Raw genomic sequence first — 20,566 nt, forward strand, 5'->3', positions numbered from 1 at the left:
TTCCTTTTAAAAAAACATAAAAATCTTTCAGATAGTTTAGGTCATTCTACCTAATGGAACTTGTACTTAGCATAAGAAGTACTTTTTCTAAGAAGCAATGTATCAAAACTGGGAGTATTGTCCTGGAAAGAGTGCTGCAAAGCAGGAGAGTCATTTGGGAACACTTTGGAGAAATGAGCAGAGTGCTCCATCATTTGACAATATGTGTTGACTAGCTCTTGGTTCTCTTGACTGATTGACCCTGATGTTCCGTAGGTGGCATCACCTCAAACATCTAAAACTCTGGCTTCTTCCTCCATACAGTGGGTCCAGTGGTAGTTTTAGTTAAATAAGATTATGGAGTTTTGATCCATAACTTAGCATCAACTGAGCCTAGATAGTTTTAATGAATCCGTATCATCACTATTATTTGTTTCTGACCATTAAAATTGATTGGGAGGCTAATGAGTTTTGGACGCAGACAGCACTGGGTGTGAATCCTGGATCTGCCAGTTACTATCTGACCTTTCTCAAAACATTTCTCTCTGTGCTTCAGCTTCCTCATCAATAAAGAGGACAAAGTAACACTGATAGTAGTCTGTGTAACAGCAGTGGTCTATATAGGTGGGTCTATAGCCAGTGCTAAGAGAGCCTGTGATACATCATAGGTACTCAGTAAATACTATGTGCTCTCTTTTGCTCCCCTTCCTTTCTGTGTTTGGGTAGAGAAGAGCTTTGTGCCTTTGTAGTCGGTCTCTTTGCATGACTCAGACTATCAGTTGTTGATATCTGTGCTAGAAATGACTGTACGTCCCTGACTCTGTCATAGTTCTAGAAATTTAGGTGAAGTCCGTGCCTAACAGGAGTGAGGAGTGCAGGCTACCTTTTCCTTCTCGGTGGTTCTTGGCACATGCTTCAATCATAGAACTAATCACACTATTTTGAAATCATTTGTGAGTCAGTGTGATTTTTTCCCTCCTCCAAGACACAGCCAGGGTCCCATTTATCTTCCGCTTCCCCATGCCTAGCACAGGGTGTGGTTCCCTGCTTATGCTATGGTTGCTTCATGCTGCTCCTCTGCAAAAAGTGTCCACGTAGACCTGTTCTGTTCCATCTGACCAGTAAACGAGTAAACTGGGTTCAAAGTGCCCAGGTTTCTTTGAAGGACACACACACACAGAGACTTTTGGTACTTTGCTTTAAAAGGGAACCAGACATTAGGCAGTCCAATTTTTTGAGATTTTTATGGAGAATATTCCCTTAGGATTGTCCCCCACAGGCACAGAAGTCTACATGCCTCAGCAGTTGGTACTGACTCCTCATCTATGCTCAGCCCAGTGATAAAGCAAAGTGGTATCTACCAAGGAGCACATTCTCAGTTTGAAGGGACTCAAGGGCATGAGCACTCTGGAAACAGTAAATTTAGGACACATGAGTTACTGATAAGCAGTAGTACTAGTATTAGTTGTAACTCGTGAGCATAACTACACTAATTTAATTCTCACCCTTTGTATAATTCAGTTGTCAAAGGTGATGGGAAAGAGGATGCACACTACAGAAATTTGGAGATTCAGGATCAGCACGGGTTGAAAATGATTTCATGTACAAAAATAATTACAATAATAATTAGCATTTGCATCATGCCTTGCGATTTACTAAGTGCTTTTACAGCATCTTGTAATTTTGAAAAGTTATAAATTAGCTCTTAGATACTATCTGATGCCAGTATTAAGCCTCCATGCCAAAGGCTGAAAGTTTTAAGATTGGATTTAGGGAACAGTGAAAAAAAGACAGGATTATTAACGCACTGAAAGGCCGAAAATTAGCCAAACTCATTGGCAGAGAAATAGATTTACTTGGCATTTTAGAAACTCAAAAACATATCTTGTAAAAGAAGCAGTTGGCTCATATTTTGATTTCATGCTGCTTGGCACTATTTATTTTTTAAGTTCTTTTGGGCAGAGTTTTTGATGTGCAATTACAATGATGAAGTTTGCTTAGTGGGAGCCAAAAGATTCACAAAACCAGGGGACATCTGATCCTTATTTAAGGGTAAAACCTAGAATTATCTGATGAAACCACTGGCTGTAAGTAGAAGCATAGTTAGAGGGGAAATACGAGGAGCTGATTAATATTTCGCTTTAAAACGCAGGTGTCTGTTTCCTAGAGGGAATCTAGATTGATCTGAAGAATGTTCGCTACAGCCCTAGCTCCTTCCCACAACCACAACTAAAGGCTGGACTTTCTGTCTCATAAACAGCCTAATGAAGAAACACACATGAGTTAATAAAACACAAATGTGAGTGAGAATTAGCCATGAAGATGGAAGACAGCCCCACCTGCCCACCCCTCCTCTCCCTCCGTCCCTTTTCTGCCTCCTGCCCGGCCTTTCCTTCAAAACACGCAAGGGTACCCGGCCTGCCAGGGCAGGGGGACACGTTATTGCCTAGACCAACAGCCGAGCTCTGCCAAGTCAGGTTACTGGATCACACAGGAAGCCAAAATCATCTAGACAGCCACGAAGGCAGCCCGAGAGCTGCGCGCGGGTGTCGCTGGCTCACTTGTAAGCCTTTCCAGATGTGGCAGCCGCGCGGACCTGGCGCGGGGCCAGGCGGCCGCCTGCAGTCGGCGCTCCCCGGGCCGCCGCGCGAGCCCAGCCGCAATGCCAGGCCCTTGAGGGCGCGGGGCTCGCGCGCGGCTCGCTCGCCCCCGGGCCCGGCGCGCACGCACCCCGGCCGCCTCGCACGGCGACCGCCCGCAGCCGGGGAGGGACCGCCGCAGGAGCGCGCCCCGCGGGAGGGTTGCCGCGCCGGGGGTGCGCTGAAGTCCGCTGCGGCCGCGGCGGATGGGGGACTCCGAGGCCCACGTGATGGCGCGGCCCCTGAGAGCCCCTCTCCGGAGGTCCTTCAGTGATCACATCCGAGACTCCACGGCCAGAGCCCTGGATGTCATTTGGAAAAACACCCGAGACAGGCGGCTGGCAGGTGAGAGGCGAAGAGGGGCGGGCGAGGACGAGAGGTCTGAAAAGGAAAACAATTAAATATACAGGCACAGTTATTAACTCGGATCATGCATGAGCTCATCAACGGGGTGAAGTTCGTCACTGTCATGGCAAGGATTTCAGTCTCCCTTGTTCTGAGGTTTAGCTTTTCCGGAGTGATTTTTTTTTTTTTTTGAAACTCCAGTGCCTCTCTGGTTTCTGGTCTGATTATTTCTAGATAAGGTTTCATGAGAGGTTTTATGGGTTGTGTTTTTTGTTTTTTTTTTTTTTAACCTTGAAAACAAAAGCAAGGACCTTTCAAATGTCAGGAAATCAGTGGTGATGAACACCACCAGGCAAAAGCACCGAGGTCAGATGGGCCGGGGAGGGTCGGCTGTGGAGCTGGTCTGGTGAGGTGGCCTGGCCTATGCAGAGAGGGGCCTGGGAAGCTGGGTGGCAGGGCAGTCATCTATGCAGCCCAGTGAAAGCCTGCTGGTATTTCCTCTGGCAGCCTGGGGCTGCTCTGAGTTCCAAGAGGGTGTCAGATATGCTGGAGGCAGGCGTTTGAAATATAATAAAACATAAATACAGTGTGCAGTTCAAACGTTCTAGGGTTCATGTGACAGAGACAGAATGGCAGACTGTTTGAAAGGGTATGTTAAGGAAAAGGGAACCTCTGCCTGATTGTGGTGTTAAGAATATTCATAAATTGATGTAAAAAATAGCTTCTCACAATAAAAAACAAAACCTCTCTGCATCCAGGGAAGACGCACCAATAGTGTTTAATGGCTGCTTCTTGTTTGCTCTCCAAGTCTGTATACTTCTGCTGTTTGCATGGATGGGTCAAAGATTATGTTTTCTTAACCTTCTTGGTTAATCCAATTGTTTTTCCATAGAGTAAATGAAGTTCTCAATGGTTAAAAATATTGGATGTGGCCTCCAAGTGTCAATCCAGGTTTCTGTGCTATGTGTTCTTGATAAAAGGCCCTTTGACTTTGACCTAATTGTCCTGACATGACTTGAAGAGGTGAAAGTTAAGGTTTGTGATTGTGATAAAGCAGATTAAGAAGATAACCTGGCAGTTACTTATCATTGTAGGCTGTAAATTTGTCTCAAATGCCCACGAAAATCTTTCTCTCTGTTAAACTAAATAATGCTGCTCAGGACTGGAAAAGAGTAAACAATGTCAAGTCTACCATAAGGTAGTGAAGAAAGAGTAAACCATTTTAAATTTAATAATTTTATTGCGGCTTTAGAGTAAAATATGATACCTTGAAGAAATCCAACTTTATAGTAAGATTTTTTTAAAGTAGATTTATGTAATGATAATTTCCAGTTGGCCAAAAGAAGTTTAAGACATAAGATATGGGAGTGTAAAATTCATGACTCTATTGATTGGCTCTTTAAAAAAACAGTTCCTTCACTGTTGCTTTTCTTGACAAATCCTTTGTCCCAAGTGGAAAGATTTCACAAATCATGCCTTATTAAAAATAACACAAAAATATTTTGTTGTAGCTTGGTGCTCTAATTTGAAACTAGAGGTTGATTCATACAGTCTTGCTTCCCGGACCTCCTCTTGTATTTTCATAAATGAAGAGCTTTTGACAGCTGTTGGTCTCTTAGAATGAGGATATTATCCCTAGAAAGTTATTGTCTCTGCTTTGTCATTTGTCTGTTATATATTAATGGTCTGTATGGAGTCCAAAATATAGCACCTCATGAAGACCTCGTGGAGAAAAATAGTTACTTTTTACATGTGATAAAAATTAAACATTTCCCCAGCTCTAACAGCAAGTGGGACTTTAGCTTTAGGTCTACTGAAGGAAGAAATTCTTTATATTGTAAGGGTTCTCTAAGACAAATATGAACCTCTTTGGTAATTTACACAGTGGAATAGCCAGATATGATACTTGAACAAGAACAGACTTTGGCTACCATAGCTGACTGTGATTGCTGGGGACTTGGACTCTTTCTGTGTCCTCTCTCCTGCTTGGCTCATAGCTCAGTCAAGTGGAGACCTATTTGGTGCACATCCAGACCTCAGGACACTTCTATGCTTTCCCTCAAATGTCTCCTCTGCACCCCCGTCCCACTGGCCAAAGGCTAAATATTAGCTGTTAATTATCCACAAAAAGCCACTTCTCTAAACATCAAATCCAGTCTTTATTCTACATCACGCTACTTTGCCCTCTCTTGCAGAATGGAGGGCAGTAGAAAATCCAAACCGCCCACTTCTCTTATGTTGTGAAGTTAATGAGGTGACAGGTGAAACGTGTTTGGAAGCCTCTGGAGGGAAATAACTTCTGTTAATAGTACCTGGAATGTTATTTCCATGATGGTCGTTACCTTGATGACTTTCACCAAGTTTCTCAAACACTAATCTGAGATTTCAGTTTCTTTCAGAGGTTTCCCCTGACTGGAGTGTTTGGCCATGGGACAGAGTTTAAAGTTTCCTTGTTAGGTATCTTCTCTCTCAGTCAATGTAGGTCTCTGTTTTTCTCTCTCACACACACATACGCGCATGCATGCACAGACGCACTACATAACTTAGAAGCTCCTAGTTCTTCTACTCCAAATGGTGTTATATACGCAAACCATCATTTACCTCTCCTCCCCTTAACTCTCTTATGTATAAAACAAATTCCATCTGTTATTTTTAAGGATCCACAGGCTTACATAAACGAAAGAATTGTTGCTGGCTGCTAGTGAAAGACCGACAGGTCGTGAGGAAGGACAGAACAGACTGTCTTAATTGCATCCTCCTTTATATGTAATTGCTGGTTCTGCACAACCACAGCCCACAGGGCTTCTCTTACTCCTGTCCCCTCTGCAACCATTATTCTCAGTCTCTTTTCTTTCCTAAAAGCATAGGACGGCATTGTGTTTTCGGGGAATTAGAACTTTGAGGTTAACCGTGAGTGACAGATGGGGCTGACAGCCCTTCTCTGGACAAATTTGCATCGGTCTTACGTGTGTGCTGTGTCCTTGCCACTCTTCCCCTTAGGCTCAGTGACATCTTGGCTCTGGGGAGCATTTCATTCCTGAAAAACCTGTTGCCCCTTAATCCTTTCATGTAGGACTTCACATTTTTGTGCCAGTGGATCTCTTTAGCATTCTGGTGAAACCTCTGAACTCACTTCTCAGAATAATATTTTTAATATATAAATAAAATGTATAGAATTATAGCAGAAACCAATTAGAATGAAATATAGGGATCAAGGTGTTCAAACCCAAAATTTATAATATGGCACTATAACATGAATGAATTCTATAACAGGATAATGTGTTCAAAACAGGTGCTACGTCACTTCAGTCGTGTCCAACTCTTTGAGACCCTATGGGCTGTAGCCCACCAGGTTTCTCTGTCCATGGGATTCAACATAGGGAATTAAATACAAATTTGATGTTTTTAAAAGATGTGGGTGTGCAGTTTGTTACTGCAGCCATAATTAATAGCATTAAACTGAACAGCCATCCTTAATTCGTCTCCTTGTCACCAACCATCAGAGAGAGGAAATCCTGGGCAACAACATCCGTATCTAGGTGGCAACATGCAGATCTTCAGCTTTCCTGTTTAGTGGCTGAATGGGGCCAACAGCGTCGCATGAACATCTGTGGACAGAACTGCAGTCGTGTGTGATCTGGAGTGGATGTGACATCTGCCATAACTATCGAGGAAGGATGAGTGTAAATGATATTTTGTGATAACTGTAATGTGGTTTGGAAGAGTCTCACTTCCACTGGTGATGAAGTCACAGGGACACTAGTACCACTGTGTGTGGAATGGTGTCAATTTGTCAACATTCATAATTCAAAAAAATGCTACATCTCAATTACATTTAGTGACAATAAAAATGTTATTTTCCCCCTCCAAGTTCATGGACACCTTGAATTCTCTCCAAAGACCCTAAATTAAAAATATCTGCTTAATGCTTACCATGGGTTTCAGATACTTTCAGTCAAAAATTCTTATTGCCTGAGATGCTAGGCTATCGTACATGAGATGGCTGGAATCCTTTGATGTATATTTCACAAAGATCCGCTAACAAGTTTAAACTGATGCACCAACAGGACGCCCTCTAAGGAAATTTAAAAAAAAAATTAAGATGAAGACACAGAGAGACTGAAAGTAAGGCAAAATCCAGAGGACATATGTGAAGTATCTTTCATCAATTTGGAAAGTGGACTGAAGAAATTAACCAAAAAGCAATAGAATGTTAGCTCTTATTTGACCTGTAATAAGATAAGAACAGGGCTTCCCTGGTAGCTCAGTTGGTAAAGAATCCACCTGCAATGCAAGAGACCCTAGTTCGATTCCTGGGTTGGAAAGATCCCCTGGAGGAGGGCATGGCAACCCACTCCAGTATTCTTTCCTGCAGAATCCCAAGGACAGAGGAGCCTGGTAGGCTCAGTCCATGGGGTCCCCAGTCCATGGGGTTGCAAAGAGCCGGACACAACTGAGCAACTAAGCACACACACACAAAATAAGAACAATTTCTACAGTGTAAGACATACTGATTTTTAAAAGTATTCAGTCTATTCTTTTAGGGAAAGATGACATAAGGGGAAAAAACCTAAATACTGCAAACTGTTATGAACACATGTCACTAGTTCCATGGCTAAACATTAAAGAGAGGAGGAACCGAATTGCCTATGAAGAAATTAATAAAATTTAGACCAGTCTCAGTGAGATCCCCGGAGAAGGCAATGGCAAGCCACTCCAGTACTCTTGCCTAGAAAATCCCATGGATGGAGGAGCCTGGTGGGCTGCAGTCCATGGGGTCACTACAAGTTGGACTTGACTGAGCGACTTCACTTTCACTTTTCACTTTCACACAATGGAGAAGGCAATGGCAACCCACTCCAGTGTTCTTGCCCGGAGAATCCCAGGGATGGCAGAGCCTGGTGGGCTGCCGTCTATGGGGTCGCACAGAGTCGGACACGACTGAAGCGACTTAGCAGCAGCAGCAGCAGTGAGATTCAATAGGCATAGAATAAATGCTTCAGATATCTATGTTAGGTTAGAGTCCCCCTCCCCACCCCCGGGGATACTTTGTTGGATGTTCAGCATCTTCTATCTTTTGGAAAGTAGATTTTTACATTTCAGCTGACCAAGTCTCCACTTCACCAGTAAAAAAGAATGCTTGACACACGGTGCAGTATATTGGCTCTGAATTTGGTAGGGCATCAAGAATTCTGGCCCATTTCCCATGACAGGCAACCACAAACACTGACTCCTGTGAACTGTTTTCTACTCATTGGTTCACTGTGAAAAGCAAGTAAGGGCAAATAGAATGTCTTTTAACCAGGAGTGATGTATGCCTCAAACTATGCAGGCTCCTCCAGTAAACAAAGACTTCTCTAGAAGAATGCAGCACTATGGAACATTTCAAAGGGCCTGAGAGACAACCATTAATAGTGCTTCATGAGACACGGTCACCTTCTGAAGGGTGGATATGAGCGTGTATTAAATTAGATATTACTATTTCAGTTTTAAAAAAAAAAAAGAAGCATTCTGATGTTGAGACCAACTTGAATGAGAGGAAATATACAGTTACTGAGCGAGCTGGCTGTGCTATCAGACTGCCTGGGTAACTTTGGGCAAGTCTGTTCCTCACCAATTTAAAAAGGGATGAAAATAGTATCTATGCCATAAATTGTTTTAAGGATCATGTGAGTTACTACGCAAAGTCCTCAGAAAAGTCATTGGCATAAGTAAACCCTCTGTCAGCTTTTGGTTGGTATAACTTCCCGTTTCCTTGTGCTCTACTTGCAAGGAAGCTTCACCCCTATAGGGTGACACCTCAACTTTTGCCTAAGTCTTTTGGGCAAAAGGAGTTCATCAGTCCTAAGGAAATGAAAAGAAAATGTAACATTTGAATGGAACATGGGATGTACTTCTGTACCTGTGGTGCAAAACAAAGAAGACTCTAACGAAGGTGACTTTTACAGAACCTGGGTTGAAATCCAAAAAGAATTGATTAGAGAATAACTGTTTTCACACACTAGTCTTTGCATATGAGTTTGTCAGGCTAGATATATTATACAATATCTGAGAGTCTTCCCAAACGAGTTGGAACCTGCTTTGAAAATTGCTAGATAGTTGGAGCCAAACATGGGAAAGAGCAGCAGCACCAGCAGGCGAGATCCAAGCACGTGGGCCAGCTCTGAAGTAGGAAAAAGTATGCTCAACATCAAGGCTGCCACTTGAAAGGGATAGTTCTCACGCCTCCCTTTCTGTAGTGAAACTTCTGTAACTTTCTTCACCTAAAATAGTATGTCTCTCCAGAAAAGAATGGCATAAAATAGTATGTATGAACAGTCAGCACAGTTTGCCAAAGGTCATTATAATTACAATCATGAGATGTGTTCAAAGTCAGGGGCTTAATAGAAGGGTTATATTTGTGACTTCCCTAGCGGCTTCCCTGATGGCTCAATCTGTAAAGAGTCTGCCTGCAGTTCAGGAAACCTTGATTTCATCCCTGGGTTGGAAAGATTTCCTGGAGAAGGGAATGGCTACCCACTCCAGTATTCTTGCCTGGAGAATTCCATGGGCAGAGGAGCCTGGTGGGCTGTAGTCCATGGAGTTGCAAAGAGTCGGACACAACTGAGTGACTGTTTCATATTAGTGATAGGTCTGCCTAAGCATCAGAATCTGTATCAGGAAACCAAAACTGGATTTAAAAGAACATTCCACTGGAGGAGCTCTATTCTAGAGGAATGATTAAGGAGTAGATTGAAGTCAAGCTTGCCTTTTATGTGTTTTTCAATTTCTTGTTCCTGTCACTTAATAATAATAGGCCATTCTTGAAGAAAGAAGATATGCTGTTCACAAGGCATGTGTTGGGGCTATTTACTTGTAATGATGATGTGTTCATATTGATCCTTCTGTGCTCGTCCCACATTGCTTGTGAACAGCCACTGATATTTTTGAATCATTTTCCTGGAATTATTGATGAAGACCTAACCATGGAAAAAAACAAAGTTACTCATCCCTTTAATAATCAAACTAGCAACTACAGGACTACTGTTACATTCCTCAGGCAATCGTCAAAGACAAAGCAGCTAGTATGAACTAATTTTTTTTGTAATATGAACTAAATATGGCACCCAGCCTGAGGTGGTTATTATCATTGGATGGATTCTTTATGACAAATAATATAATAACAATAACTAAGTTGTTATTTGAGTGTTTACCAAGTGCTTTAATCTTAAAAATGATCCTCAGAGGTATGTAGTACTATTTTTATTCCCATTTAAGCTAGGGTATTTTTGGCAGTACCTTAAAAATCCATTAATGAATGTCCATAGACAAAAATAAGAAACATCCAAATATGCCATCATCATTAATTAATATCACAAATATGTATTGAGAATCTATCATATGCAAAATGTTGTGCTAAGCACCAGATAACTAACAAGACAGACACAGTCCTTAACCACCAGCCATGAACATCACATCTGAATTCTACCTTTGAATTTAAGAGGGACCTGGCATGGGCAACATGAACCCCATTTTCTTAAGGAAGAACTGTGCAATGTCTCTTGACATTGCTGCTAAGTCACTTCAGTCGTGTCCGATTCTGTGCGACCCCATAGATGGCAGCCCACCAGGCTCCCGCATCCCTGGGATGCTCCAGGCAAGAACACCGGAGTGGGTTGCCATTTCCTTCTCCAATGCATGAAAGTGAAAAGTGAAAGTGAAGTCGCTCAGTGGTATCCGACCCTCAGCAACCCCATGGACTGCAGCCTTCCAGGCTCCTCCATCCATGGGATTTTCCAGGCAAGAGTACTGGAGTGGGGTGCCATTGCCTTCTCCACTCTTGACATTGAGAGAGGTCTAAAACTCATCACTGATTTGATCTTTAAACCAATGACTCTCAAGGGGATGAGAAAAGACACACTTGGAAGGGGCAGTATTGGAAAGAGCACATGTAGTTTTTAAAGATACACACGATCCGTTTATTGTTTCCATAGTGTAAACTGCATCCTCCAAAATGCTGAAGATAGAGAAATCATGCACAGGTGGGAGGGATGGAACATGAGCATAAAGGTTGAGAAACATCAGTTTAAACTGATCCGTGCATCCCAGCGAGCCCAACTCCTCTCATGAGCAGAGTAACCTATAAATGTAAATCAGTAAATCAGGCCATCAGTGGACAACCCGATGGAGCAAGGGGAGACCCTCTCTGCAGAGGATCGGACAAATTAGTGCATCTTCCCTGATGAACTAGCCATTCTCTTCATGGAACAAAGACTCGATACCTCCAAAGTGCTATGAGATCATAGCTTTAACCATTTCTTTAAGATGAGATACTGACTTTTTTACAAAGTTGAAATGTACTAAAGTTGAAAATATGTCACTATCTAAAACAGGGTGCTTTTGACTGATTCAGAATTCAGAATGAACTAAACTTGGAGATTGTGTTTTAAATATTTTAGTTTATTGATGAGATTGATCTCAGATCTCAACATACATGGGCTATAGACTTAAAATTGATTTTTCAAAATCTTTTGTTATTTCACAGAATTTCTCATGGAACCAAACTGGAAGTAAGGACATTTTTTCTTCCCATAATAACTTTAAAAGAGATATTCCTATTTTGGATTTTTAAAAGAAAAGAAAGATAATGATGGATGAGTTATATTAAAATATGACATAATTATTACACCTCAAAAATACAGCATAATTATTATATTCTTAAATGTTTACCAGTCACCAAGGTTGTATCACACTCTGAACAGAAAAATACTTGAGGTAATAGAATTTGAGGGTCAAGTATGTAATCATGGGAGCTTCCCTATTGGCTCAAACAGTAAAGAATCCACCTGCAGTACCGGAGACCCAGGTTTGATCCCTGAATCGGGAAGATCCCCTGGAGAAGGGAATGGGTACCTGCTCCAGTATTCTTTCCTGGAGAATTCCATGGACAGAAGAGCCTGGTGGGCTACAGTTCATAGGATCACAAAGAGTCATATACAATTGAACAACTCACACACACACACACACACACACACACATAATTATAGTGAAGCAATTCTGTATTCTCATATATATATAATGAGCTCAAAAAATTCTAGTTCATTTCAGATCAGTGACATTCTAGATTGCTTTCAGTAATTTTAAAATTAGAGAAACAATAATTTGAACATTAGTTATCTATCAAATGCAGAGTTTAAATCAGTGAGAAAATTACCAAAGAAGGTATGACTTTGAATTAATACTGCTTTTAACAGCCTCCACATTTTAATTAGAGCATATTTTGAGTACTGAAAGTAAGTTCACCTATCATGGCCTCATTTTCTCTTAGAAGTGACTTCTCTAATATATTCCAAAGAATCCAGCTAATTGTGGCATCTTAGTATTTCCAGGTAGAGAAGCCAAAGGATGAAAGAAAGCAAGAAAGTTTTTAAAGCTGAACATTTTGTTTTCAAATAAGGGGTCTTGGAGAAAATGTGAGATGTGGCTCGGATGCTGTACAACCAAGAAGGCAGACAGAGCATCCACTGAAGCAGAGAGTTTTTGCATTGCATGGGCATAACCTTGTACTAGCTACTAATTAGCTAATATTGGTTGTGCACTGACTGTAATGCTGCTGCTACTGCTGCTAAGTCACTTCAGTCATGTCTGACTCTGTGCGACCCCATAGACGGCAGCCCACCAGGCTCCCCCATCCCTGGGATTCTCCAGGCAAGAACACTGGAGTGAGTTACCATTTCCTTCTCCAATGCATGAAAGTCAAAAGTGAAAGTGAAGTCGCTCAGTCGTGTCCAACTCTTAGTGACCCCATGGACTGAAGCCTACTAGGCTCCTCCATCCATGGGATTTTCCAGGCAAGAGTACTGGAGTGGGGTGCCATTGCCTTCTCCAGACTGTAATGCTAGCTGCTAGAAAATATACAGCGTAAAGTAAAAACTGTCCCTAGACTTCCATAGATTCTGGTTGGCAGGAAAAAAAAGTAACCTACAGAGAAAACTAGCCTCTAGGGCATGGTTTGATGGATCCCATAAGGCACTTGCTGAGCCAATCAGTATCTGTCCTTCCCCCTTGCTTCCCTCCTTTTCTCTTCCCTCATTTCTTCTTTCCCTCCCTCTTTCCCTTTCTTCTTCCTCCCCTTCCTTCCTCTTTCTCTCTCCTGTCTATCTACAGTAGGAACTGACTACTGACCCAAGTACCTTATAACAAAAGGATGTCCAGACTATTTCATTACTGGTTTTTCTGTACTTTGGTAGAGTCATGCTCATTTGTATCCCAATAAACATGATTTATAAGTGAAAATTGCTTTGAGATAACTAGCTTTTCAACTCATAAATGATCACTTTTCCATTATTGCACATGGAAATGAAAACATTTGAATCATTGCAGAGAAGAGCCTCTATGTCACTATGGGGATGTGACAGCAGTGATGTGTGTGTGTGTGTGTGCGCGCGTACGTGCATTCACACGCGTGCATGTGTGCTCAGAGGATGATAAATACAGGGGTTTCACATTGAAAATTTTTTTTCACAATAGCATTGATATGTTCAGCCAGATAAGTTATACGGGTGTTCCTCAACACTGGAAAAAAACCCTCACACTAGTAACTGAATGGATTCATCTGTTTGCTTCCTCCAAAGAATAAAAATAAGAACGTAAAGTATCCCAGGACAATTTTGCCCCAGTATAGGCTGGAAGCAGTAAGGTTTGCCCTTTTTTGAGACAGTCATTGACCCACATCTTGCATTCAGTATAACACAAATGTATTCCCAGTCGAAAGTTCAGTAAGGGCTTGAGAGTAGCAACCAAGAGGTGGAGAGAACAGAGGCTGTTTTTATGATTTGCCAAGATATCCAGTCTCCTCTTTATTTGATTAGTAAAAATATCTTTGTGTTGAATTCAGTGTCAGTTTTGATCCTGTACTGCAAGAATCTCCAATCAGTAAATTATTTCAGTCAAGAACTGAAACACTATTAATGAAAAACTAATTAACAACCTCTCAACAACAGAAATCACCAGGACATAGCAAAAAACACAGCATATTTTGCCGGCTGAAATCTTGCTTGGTCATCTCTAAGTATCCTGACACCACAAATCACTTTTCTCTCTGTGTCTCTTTAAGAGATTTATTATTAGTATGAACACATCTAGGCAGTTGTGTACATACATACACGCACACTCAGCACACACACGTACATCCCTCAGGAAGCCAAGACTTCAGGGAACCTCTCTTCAAAAACAGACTAAGGCTCTCTGATTTACAGGATGATGCTGTAAAAGTCACAACGTAGCATCTGGTTGTTGACAGCCTGGAGTAGGGGCAGAGATTCAGCTCCTTTAATGATGTCTAGACTTTGTTTTATCTTGTAGAATTTTGGTGACATATTTAGTTTTTTGCAGACAACTTTCAAATCACTGACTCAGCATTCGGTGTGGTTCCGTTTATCATGAGCCATCATCTCTAATCTGGTTTTGAATAGCAGGATGTTGTAGGTCCAGATTGAAGTGTGACCTCTGAATGTTTTCCATTCATGCTTGATTACTATATCCTAGAGGTCTAGACAGTGTTATTGGTTTCTCACCAACATAAACATCTGGCAAAAAAAAAAGAGAGAGCTAAACTGGATGAGTAAGGACATTCCTCATATACCTTTACGATATGCTATATTTAAAATAAAACTTTTGAAAATGAAGCCCATCTCAGGTTGTAAAGGATGCCATCACACATATTGTTTTTCACCTCAGATGAGTCAGTCTTTGGACTATAATTTTTCACCGATGAAAACAAGTTTGAGCATGTACTTTCAGACTGCAATAGGAACATCTCTCCTTTGTGCTATTACAAGAAGCTAGAATTTCATTTAGTGAATTCCAGCCAAATGAAATGAGCACATGCACACTGACTCATGTGTGGCTCTGGGTGAACAAATGAGATGATAAGCCAGTGGGGCGGGAAGGGAGTGATAGGACCAAAGCCACAGCAACGTGGGGATGCGCGTGGTACCAGGCCTCCTCACGTCTTGGTTCACCTGGGCAGATTTCCTTACTCTAAGTGTTATTGATTGATAGGAACTCTGCAGAGGGCTTACTTAAGAGCCGGCACTCATTCCCAGGTGGCACAGTGGTCAAGAATCTGCTTGCCAACGCAGGAGACCCAAGAGACTTGGGTTCGATTCCTGGGTCAGGAAGATCCTCTGGAGAAGGAAGTGGCAACCCGAACCAGTATTCTTGCCTGGGGATCCCATGGACAGAGGAGCCTGGTGGGCTACAGTCCATGGGGTCACAAAGAGTCAGACACGACTGAACGACTGAGCACACACCAGAGTGGAATACTTGTCCCAGGGAAAAACTGAGGCCCTTTCTTTTATGCTAGGGCTACAGACCACATTCAACCAAATGCCAGCAAAACCTGTGTGCAGCTGGGAGCACCAGGATGACAAATGTAGAGGTGTGACAAGACAACCCAAGGAGTCTGCCTTATTTGTGTTCTTTGCATGCAGGTGGCCTCTATAGCAATAGGATGAGAACAGCACTGGGAATGTTACACGTAGGATTACACTGTGCATTTGTGAAATGTACATTCAGTAATGAATCCCAATTTGTGTACAGCATCTTGTGCATAATATTAAGCTTCTTTCTTTCTTCTTTCCTTTTTTTTTTTTTTGGCTAGGGTAAGAAAAGAAGAGAAAGATTTCTTTCAGTCTTTCAGTGATCCTTTGTATAAATTGATGACTTAGAACCCAGGCTGTGTTTCCAGCCAGACAGAGCTCTTTGGCACAGCATAATCTTTGCACAACTGAAGATAAACATGGAGGTTAAACCTCAGAAAAGTGATTTCAAAGTGCAGGCTGAAAATCTGTTGTAAATGCCCCTTTGCCCTATTTAAGCCAATAACAGCAGTTTGTGACCAGCCACACTGCACAAACCCCAAGGATTAGCCAAGTGTTAATAAGCTGGGAAATGGGAAAAAATAAACATTTAATATTTTTTAAAGAAAGAAAGGAAAATAAAAAGACGGCATCTGGAAAGGGCTTTAACAGGGAGGTGAGGGTAAACCCCTGCTCACTGATCACACCAGAATGAATGGGTCACAACAGCGCACCCATCTTCTCAGCCACTGCCACACGCATTCCAGGTTCCCATTCTTGTGAGCTCAGTTCGCAGAAAATGTTTTTATTTCTGTGACCCTGAGCATGACTCCCACTTTGCCCATGAAGTATTCCCGGAGTGAACCTTCATGGCCTTTCATCCTCATTAACCCCCCTATCAACCCACACGAACCCTGACTCCAGCCGATTTTGTGACTGTCTGCTTTTTCTTTATCCAGTTTGCACTGAAAATGAGCTACAAGTGGAATTAGGTCAGAATTCATAATCTGTCCGGTGTGTGCTTACTCTCCTGTCCTTGTTCCGTATTCTTGTCCCTACCTGGACTTAAAGTATTTTAACTGATTAATGAAACACCATGACATGAGCTATCCACTCTTCTTACATGCACTTACATAAAAGTGCATGCTTATGAATCACAATAACTTACGTAACATCTCTGTTTTTAAACAGAGTCTAGGAAAATGGCATTTTGTAATTTTTATTACAATGGAAAAAAGCTGAGCCATTCTTTGGACCCAGTGAGCTCTAAGGGTCAAAAGCCAAGTGCTTTTAATAACTTTTTAAGAGTAGGTAATCCTTGCTCACTTTGAAGACTGAAGCATGTACTAATTGCTTTTGTAAAATGAAGGTGATGTTGCTTTAGCTAATGGTCCATGCAGTCTTACCCTGGGACATTTGATCACAGTGTCTCATGTGGCTTAAGTTGCTGTTTTCATAACATACTCGCTGTTTTTTTGATTCAATACAGTTCAGGTAACATTTGAAATCAGTACCTTTGCCTTCCAAAAATATTTCGTCCAAAAACATCTTTAGATATGTTATCAATTAACTAATGGCAAGATTATCATTATTAAGTGTTTGACATACACACAAAAAAACCCCATGTATCAACCACTAACTTAAGTAATAAAACATTAAAATTACTGTCTCAAAATTTTTAATTTAAAATTACTATGTGCCCCTCCTGAATCCCATTCCCTCCCATTTCCTCCCCAACTCCCCCTGACATTCTAGTCCTGAACTTGGGATTCAATCCTTCCCATAATGGTTTTGCACTCTTATTATATATGTAAGTAACCCAGAACAGTGCTAATTATTGTTTTGTACGTTTAAAATTTTTAAGTGGGACCATACTGCAGATATCATTCTGTAAGTCATCTTGCTCAGAATTATATTTTTGAGTATATTTTTATAAATTAAGCTTTTTATTGATGTTTAGTTTTTGTTCAATATTATATGGGCTTCTCAGGTGGCACATGGTAAGGAATCCTTCTGCCACTGCAGGAGACTCAAGAGATGTGAGTTCGATTCCTGGGTGGGGAAGATCCCCTGGAGTAGGGAATGACACCCCACTCCAGTATTCTTGCCTGGAAAGTTCCATGGAGGAGCCTGGCGGGCCACAGTCCATGGAGCTGCAAAGGGTCAGACTTGACTGAGCAACTGAGCACACAATATAGTGAGTCACAATTTTTAAAGGTTGTACTTAGTTTATAGTTATTATAAAATTGTGACTGTATTCTCTGTGTTATACGATATATCCTTGAAGCTTATTTTATACTTAATAGTTTGTACATCTTGCTACCCTATCCCTTTATTTCGACTCCCCACTGGTAACTACTAGTCTTTCTTTAGTCTGTTTTGTTGTTGTTGTTGTTATTTTCACTAGTTTGTTGTGCATTTTTTTATTCCATATATAAGTGATATCATAGTGTTTGTCTTTCTCTGACTTATTTCACTTAGCATAATACCTTCCAGGATCATCCATGTTGTTTGCAAATGGCAACATTTCATTCTTTCTTATGGCTGAATAGCTTCTTTATCCATTTATCTGTTGATGGACACTGAGGTTGCTTCCTCATCTTGACAATTATAGATAATGCTGCTGTAAACACTGGGATGCCTGTATCTTTTTGAATTACTGTTTTTGTTCTTTTTTGATACATACCCAGGACTGGAATTAAGTCATATGGTATTTCTGTTTTCAGTGTTTTGAGAAACCTCCATATTCTTTTCCACAGTGGCTGTACCAGTTTACATTCCCACCAACTCTGTATGTAAGAGCTTCCTTTTCTCTACATCCTCACCAACATTCGTTATTTATGTTCTTTTGATGATAGCTGTTCTGAAGGTGTGAAGTGATATCTCATTGTGATTTCGGTTTGCATTTCCCTGATGATTAGCAGTGTTGAGCATCTTTTCATGTGCCTGTTGGCTCTCTACATTTCCTCTTTGGCACAGTGTCTATTCAGGTATTCTACCTATTTTTTAATCATATTGCTTGGTTTTGGCTTTTGTTTTGATGTTGAATTGTATGAACTGTTTATTTATGTTGACTATTAATCCTTTATCACTCATATTATTTGCAAATATTTTCTCCCATTCAGTATGTTGTTTTTTGTTTTGTCGATGGTTTCCTTTGCTATGCAAAAGCTTTTGAGTTTAATTAGGTCCCATTTATTTTTGCTTTTAGAGGCAGTTCCAAAAAAATACTGCTGAGATTTATGTCAAAAAATATTCTGTATAGGTTTTCCTTGAGAATTATTTTATTCATGTTGAAACTTAAAAGATCATTTGTTCTTATTATTTATTTTATGAATATGCTGTATTTTACTTAGTCATCCTTCTGTTGAAAGGCATTTAGTTTGTTTTCAGTTATGCACTTTTTCAAGCATCTGCTATTAGGAATGAATACTATTGTTTATACCTCTCTGTACATATGTGTAGAAGTTTCTCTGTGACAGGGTAATTCTTGTAAGGATGGGATTTCTTAGTAAGTTATGCACATCTTATATGGCCAAACTGTTCAGACTGTGGTGGGTGTTCATGTATTGTTCACCCACCAATGATATAGAAGAATACCCAATATCTCAATAGAAGAGAATTTTTCAAGTGCTGTAAAACTCGTAGAATATTTACTTTAAAAAAAACACAAAAATATAAATAGTATAAGATATTAACAAAGTCAAATTTATATATATCAATATGTATGTATGAGTACATATAAATGTATGTGTTCTTATATATATAGTCATATACATATGTACATTTTTATATGTATATATCATATATAAGTATATCATGAAGGGTTTTTTAAATTATTAATAGAATTAAGCAAAAATTAGATAAATAGGGTTGGAATGAAGCTTATAAATAATAATATTTTTCATTTTAATTTTTTAATTAAAATGTAATTAAATATCTGCTTAAAGGTGACAATAAATGTCAATTCATTTATGCCTATTCTGGGTCTATATTTGGGTACAAATCTAGCTTAAGGGCTTCCCAGGTGGCTCAGTGGTAAAGAATCTGCCTACCAGTGCAGGAGACATGGGTTCAATGCCTGGGTCAGGAAGATCCCCTGGAGTAGGAAATGGCACCCCAGTCCAGTATTCTTGCCTGGAAAATTCCATGGAAGGTGGAGCCTCGTGGGCTACAGTCCATGGGGGTCACAAAGAGTTGGATGTAACTAAGCGACTGAGCTGTTGCACTTGTGCAACTTAGGTAGGTAATGAGGATAGAAAATGGAGGGAAAATCTATCCCAGAATTAGAGGAAGCAGAAACTGTGACTCAGAAATAATATTCTCACAATAACCTGTATTAAGAAATACCTGCTGCTGCTGCTGCTAAGTCACTTCAGTCGTGTCCGACTCTGTGCGACCTCATAGACAGCAGCCCACCAGGCTTCCCCGTCCCTGGGATTCTCCAGGCAAGAACACTGGAGTGGGCTGCCATTTCCTTCTCCAATGCATGAAAGTGAAAAGTGAAAGTGAAGTCACTCAGTCGTGTCTGACTCTTAGCGACCCCATGGACTGCAGCCCACCAGGCTCCTCCATCTATGGGATTTTCCAGGCAAGAGTACTGGAGTGGGGTGCCATTGCCTTTTCTGAAGAAATAGCTCCTCTTCACCAAAGTTAAAAAAAGATTCCCCTGAAGGCTTCCTTGAGAACCAAGGGGTCCCTGGAATAAGTGTGAAAACCAGGCATAAGGGACAAACTTTTTTTTTTTTTGCCATTCCATGCAGCATGTAGAATCTTACTTCCCTGACGAGGGATCAAAGCTGAGCCTCTTGTATTGGAAGCACAGAGTCCTAACCACTGGACTGCCAGGGAAGTCCCAGGGACAAATGTCACTGAAAAGCAAGTCTTTCCTCAAATGGTGGATAATTATCCTCAAATGGCAGAAGCATTAATTTTTCAAAAATAAGTGTAGATTTTATTTTTTTTATTCTTCTCTGTTAAATGAGTAAAATAGCAATACTTTATTTAAAGATGTCTTTTGTAAGCAAAGCATCATGCTTTAGAATAATATGCCTGTTAAAAATCAATGTCTTTACCTCAACTTTTTCTCAGAGATATATAACTAAAGATGGTTATTCAGTTTGAAAATTGAGACTGCTGAGTAAGGGCACGGTGGCCTCTGCATATGTGTTTTCCCATCCGCCTAGCAGTCTTTCTTCTTTCTGTATTGATTGGATATAAGTTGGAAGCAGTGCACTGTGTGGTATTGTGAAGACCTCAGAT

At 40.8% G+C, this 20,566-nt stretch overlaps 1 protein-coding gene across 6 annotated transcripts in view; it reads left to right on the forward strand.

The window, feature by feature from the left end:
- Positions 1-20,566, forward strand: part of DLC1 (DLC1 Rho GTPase activating protein) — a 522,282-nt gene that overhangs the window by 338,071 nt on the left and 163,645 nt on the right. Inside the window, exon 1 of one of the 6 annotated variants that reach the window (NM_001102493.3) lies at positions 2,769-2,963. The exons of 4 other annotated variants lie outside the window; for them this stretch is intronic. In NM_001102493.3, coding sequence (NP_001095963.2) covers positions 2,825-2,963 — 139 coding nt within the window. In that variant the 5' untranslated portion in view covers positions 2,769-2,824. Of the gene's footprint in view, positions 1-2,768; positions 2,964-20,566 lie in introns of those variants that run through there. One more of the 6 variants, XM_059882195.1, reaches the window with a different exon arrangement.

Source organism: Bos taurus, chromosome 27 (assembly GCF_002263795.3).
Source record: "Bos taurus isolate L1 Dominette 01449 registration number 42190680 breed Hereford chromosome 27, ARS-UCD2.0, whole genome shotgun sequence".
In the NCBI taxonomy this organism is placed as follows: domain Eukaryota; kingdom Metazoa; phylum Chordata; class Mammalia; order Artiodactyla; family Bovidae; genus Bos; species Bos taurus.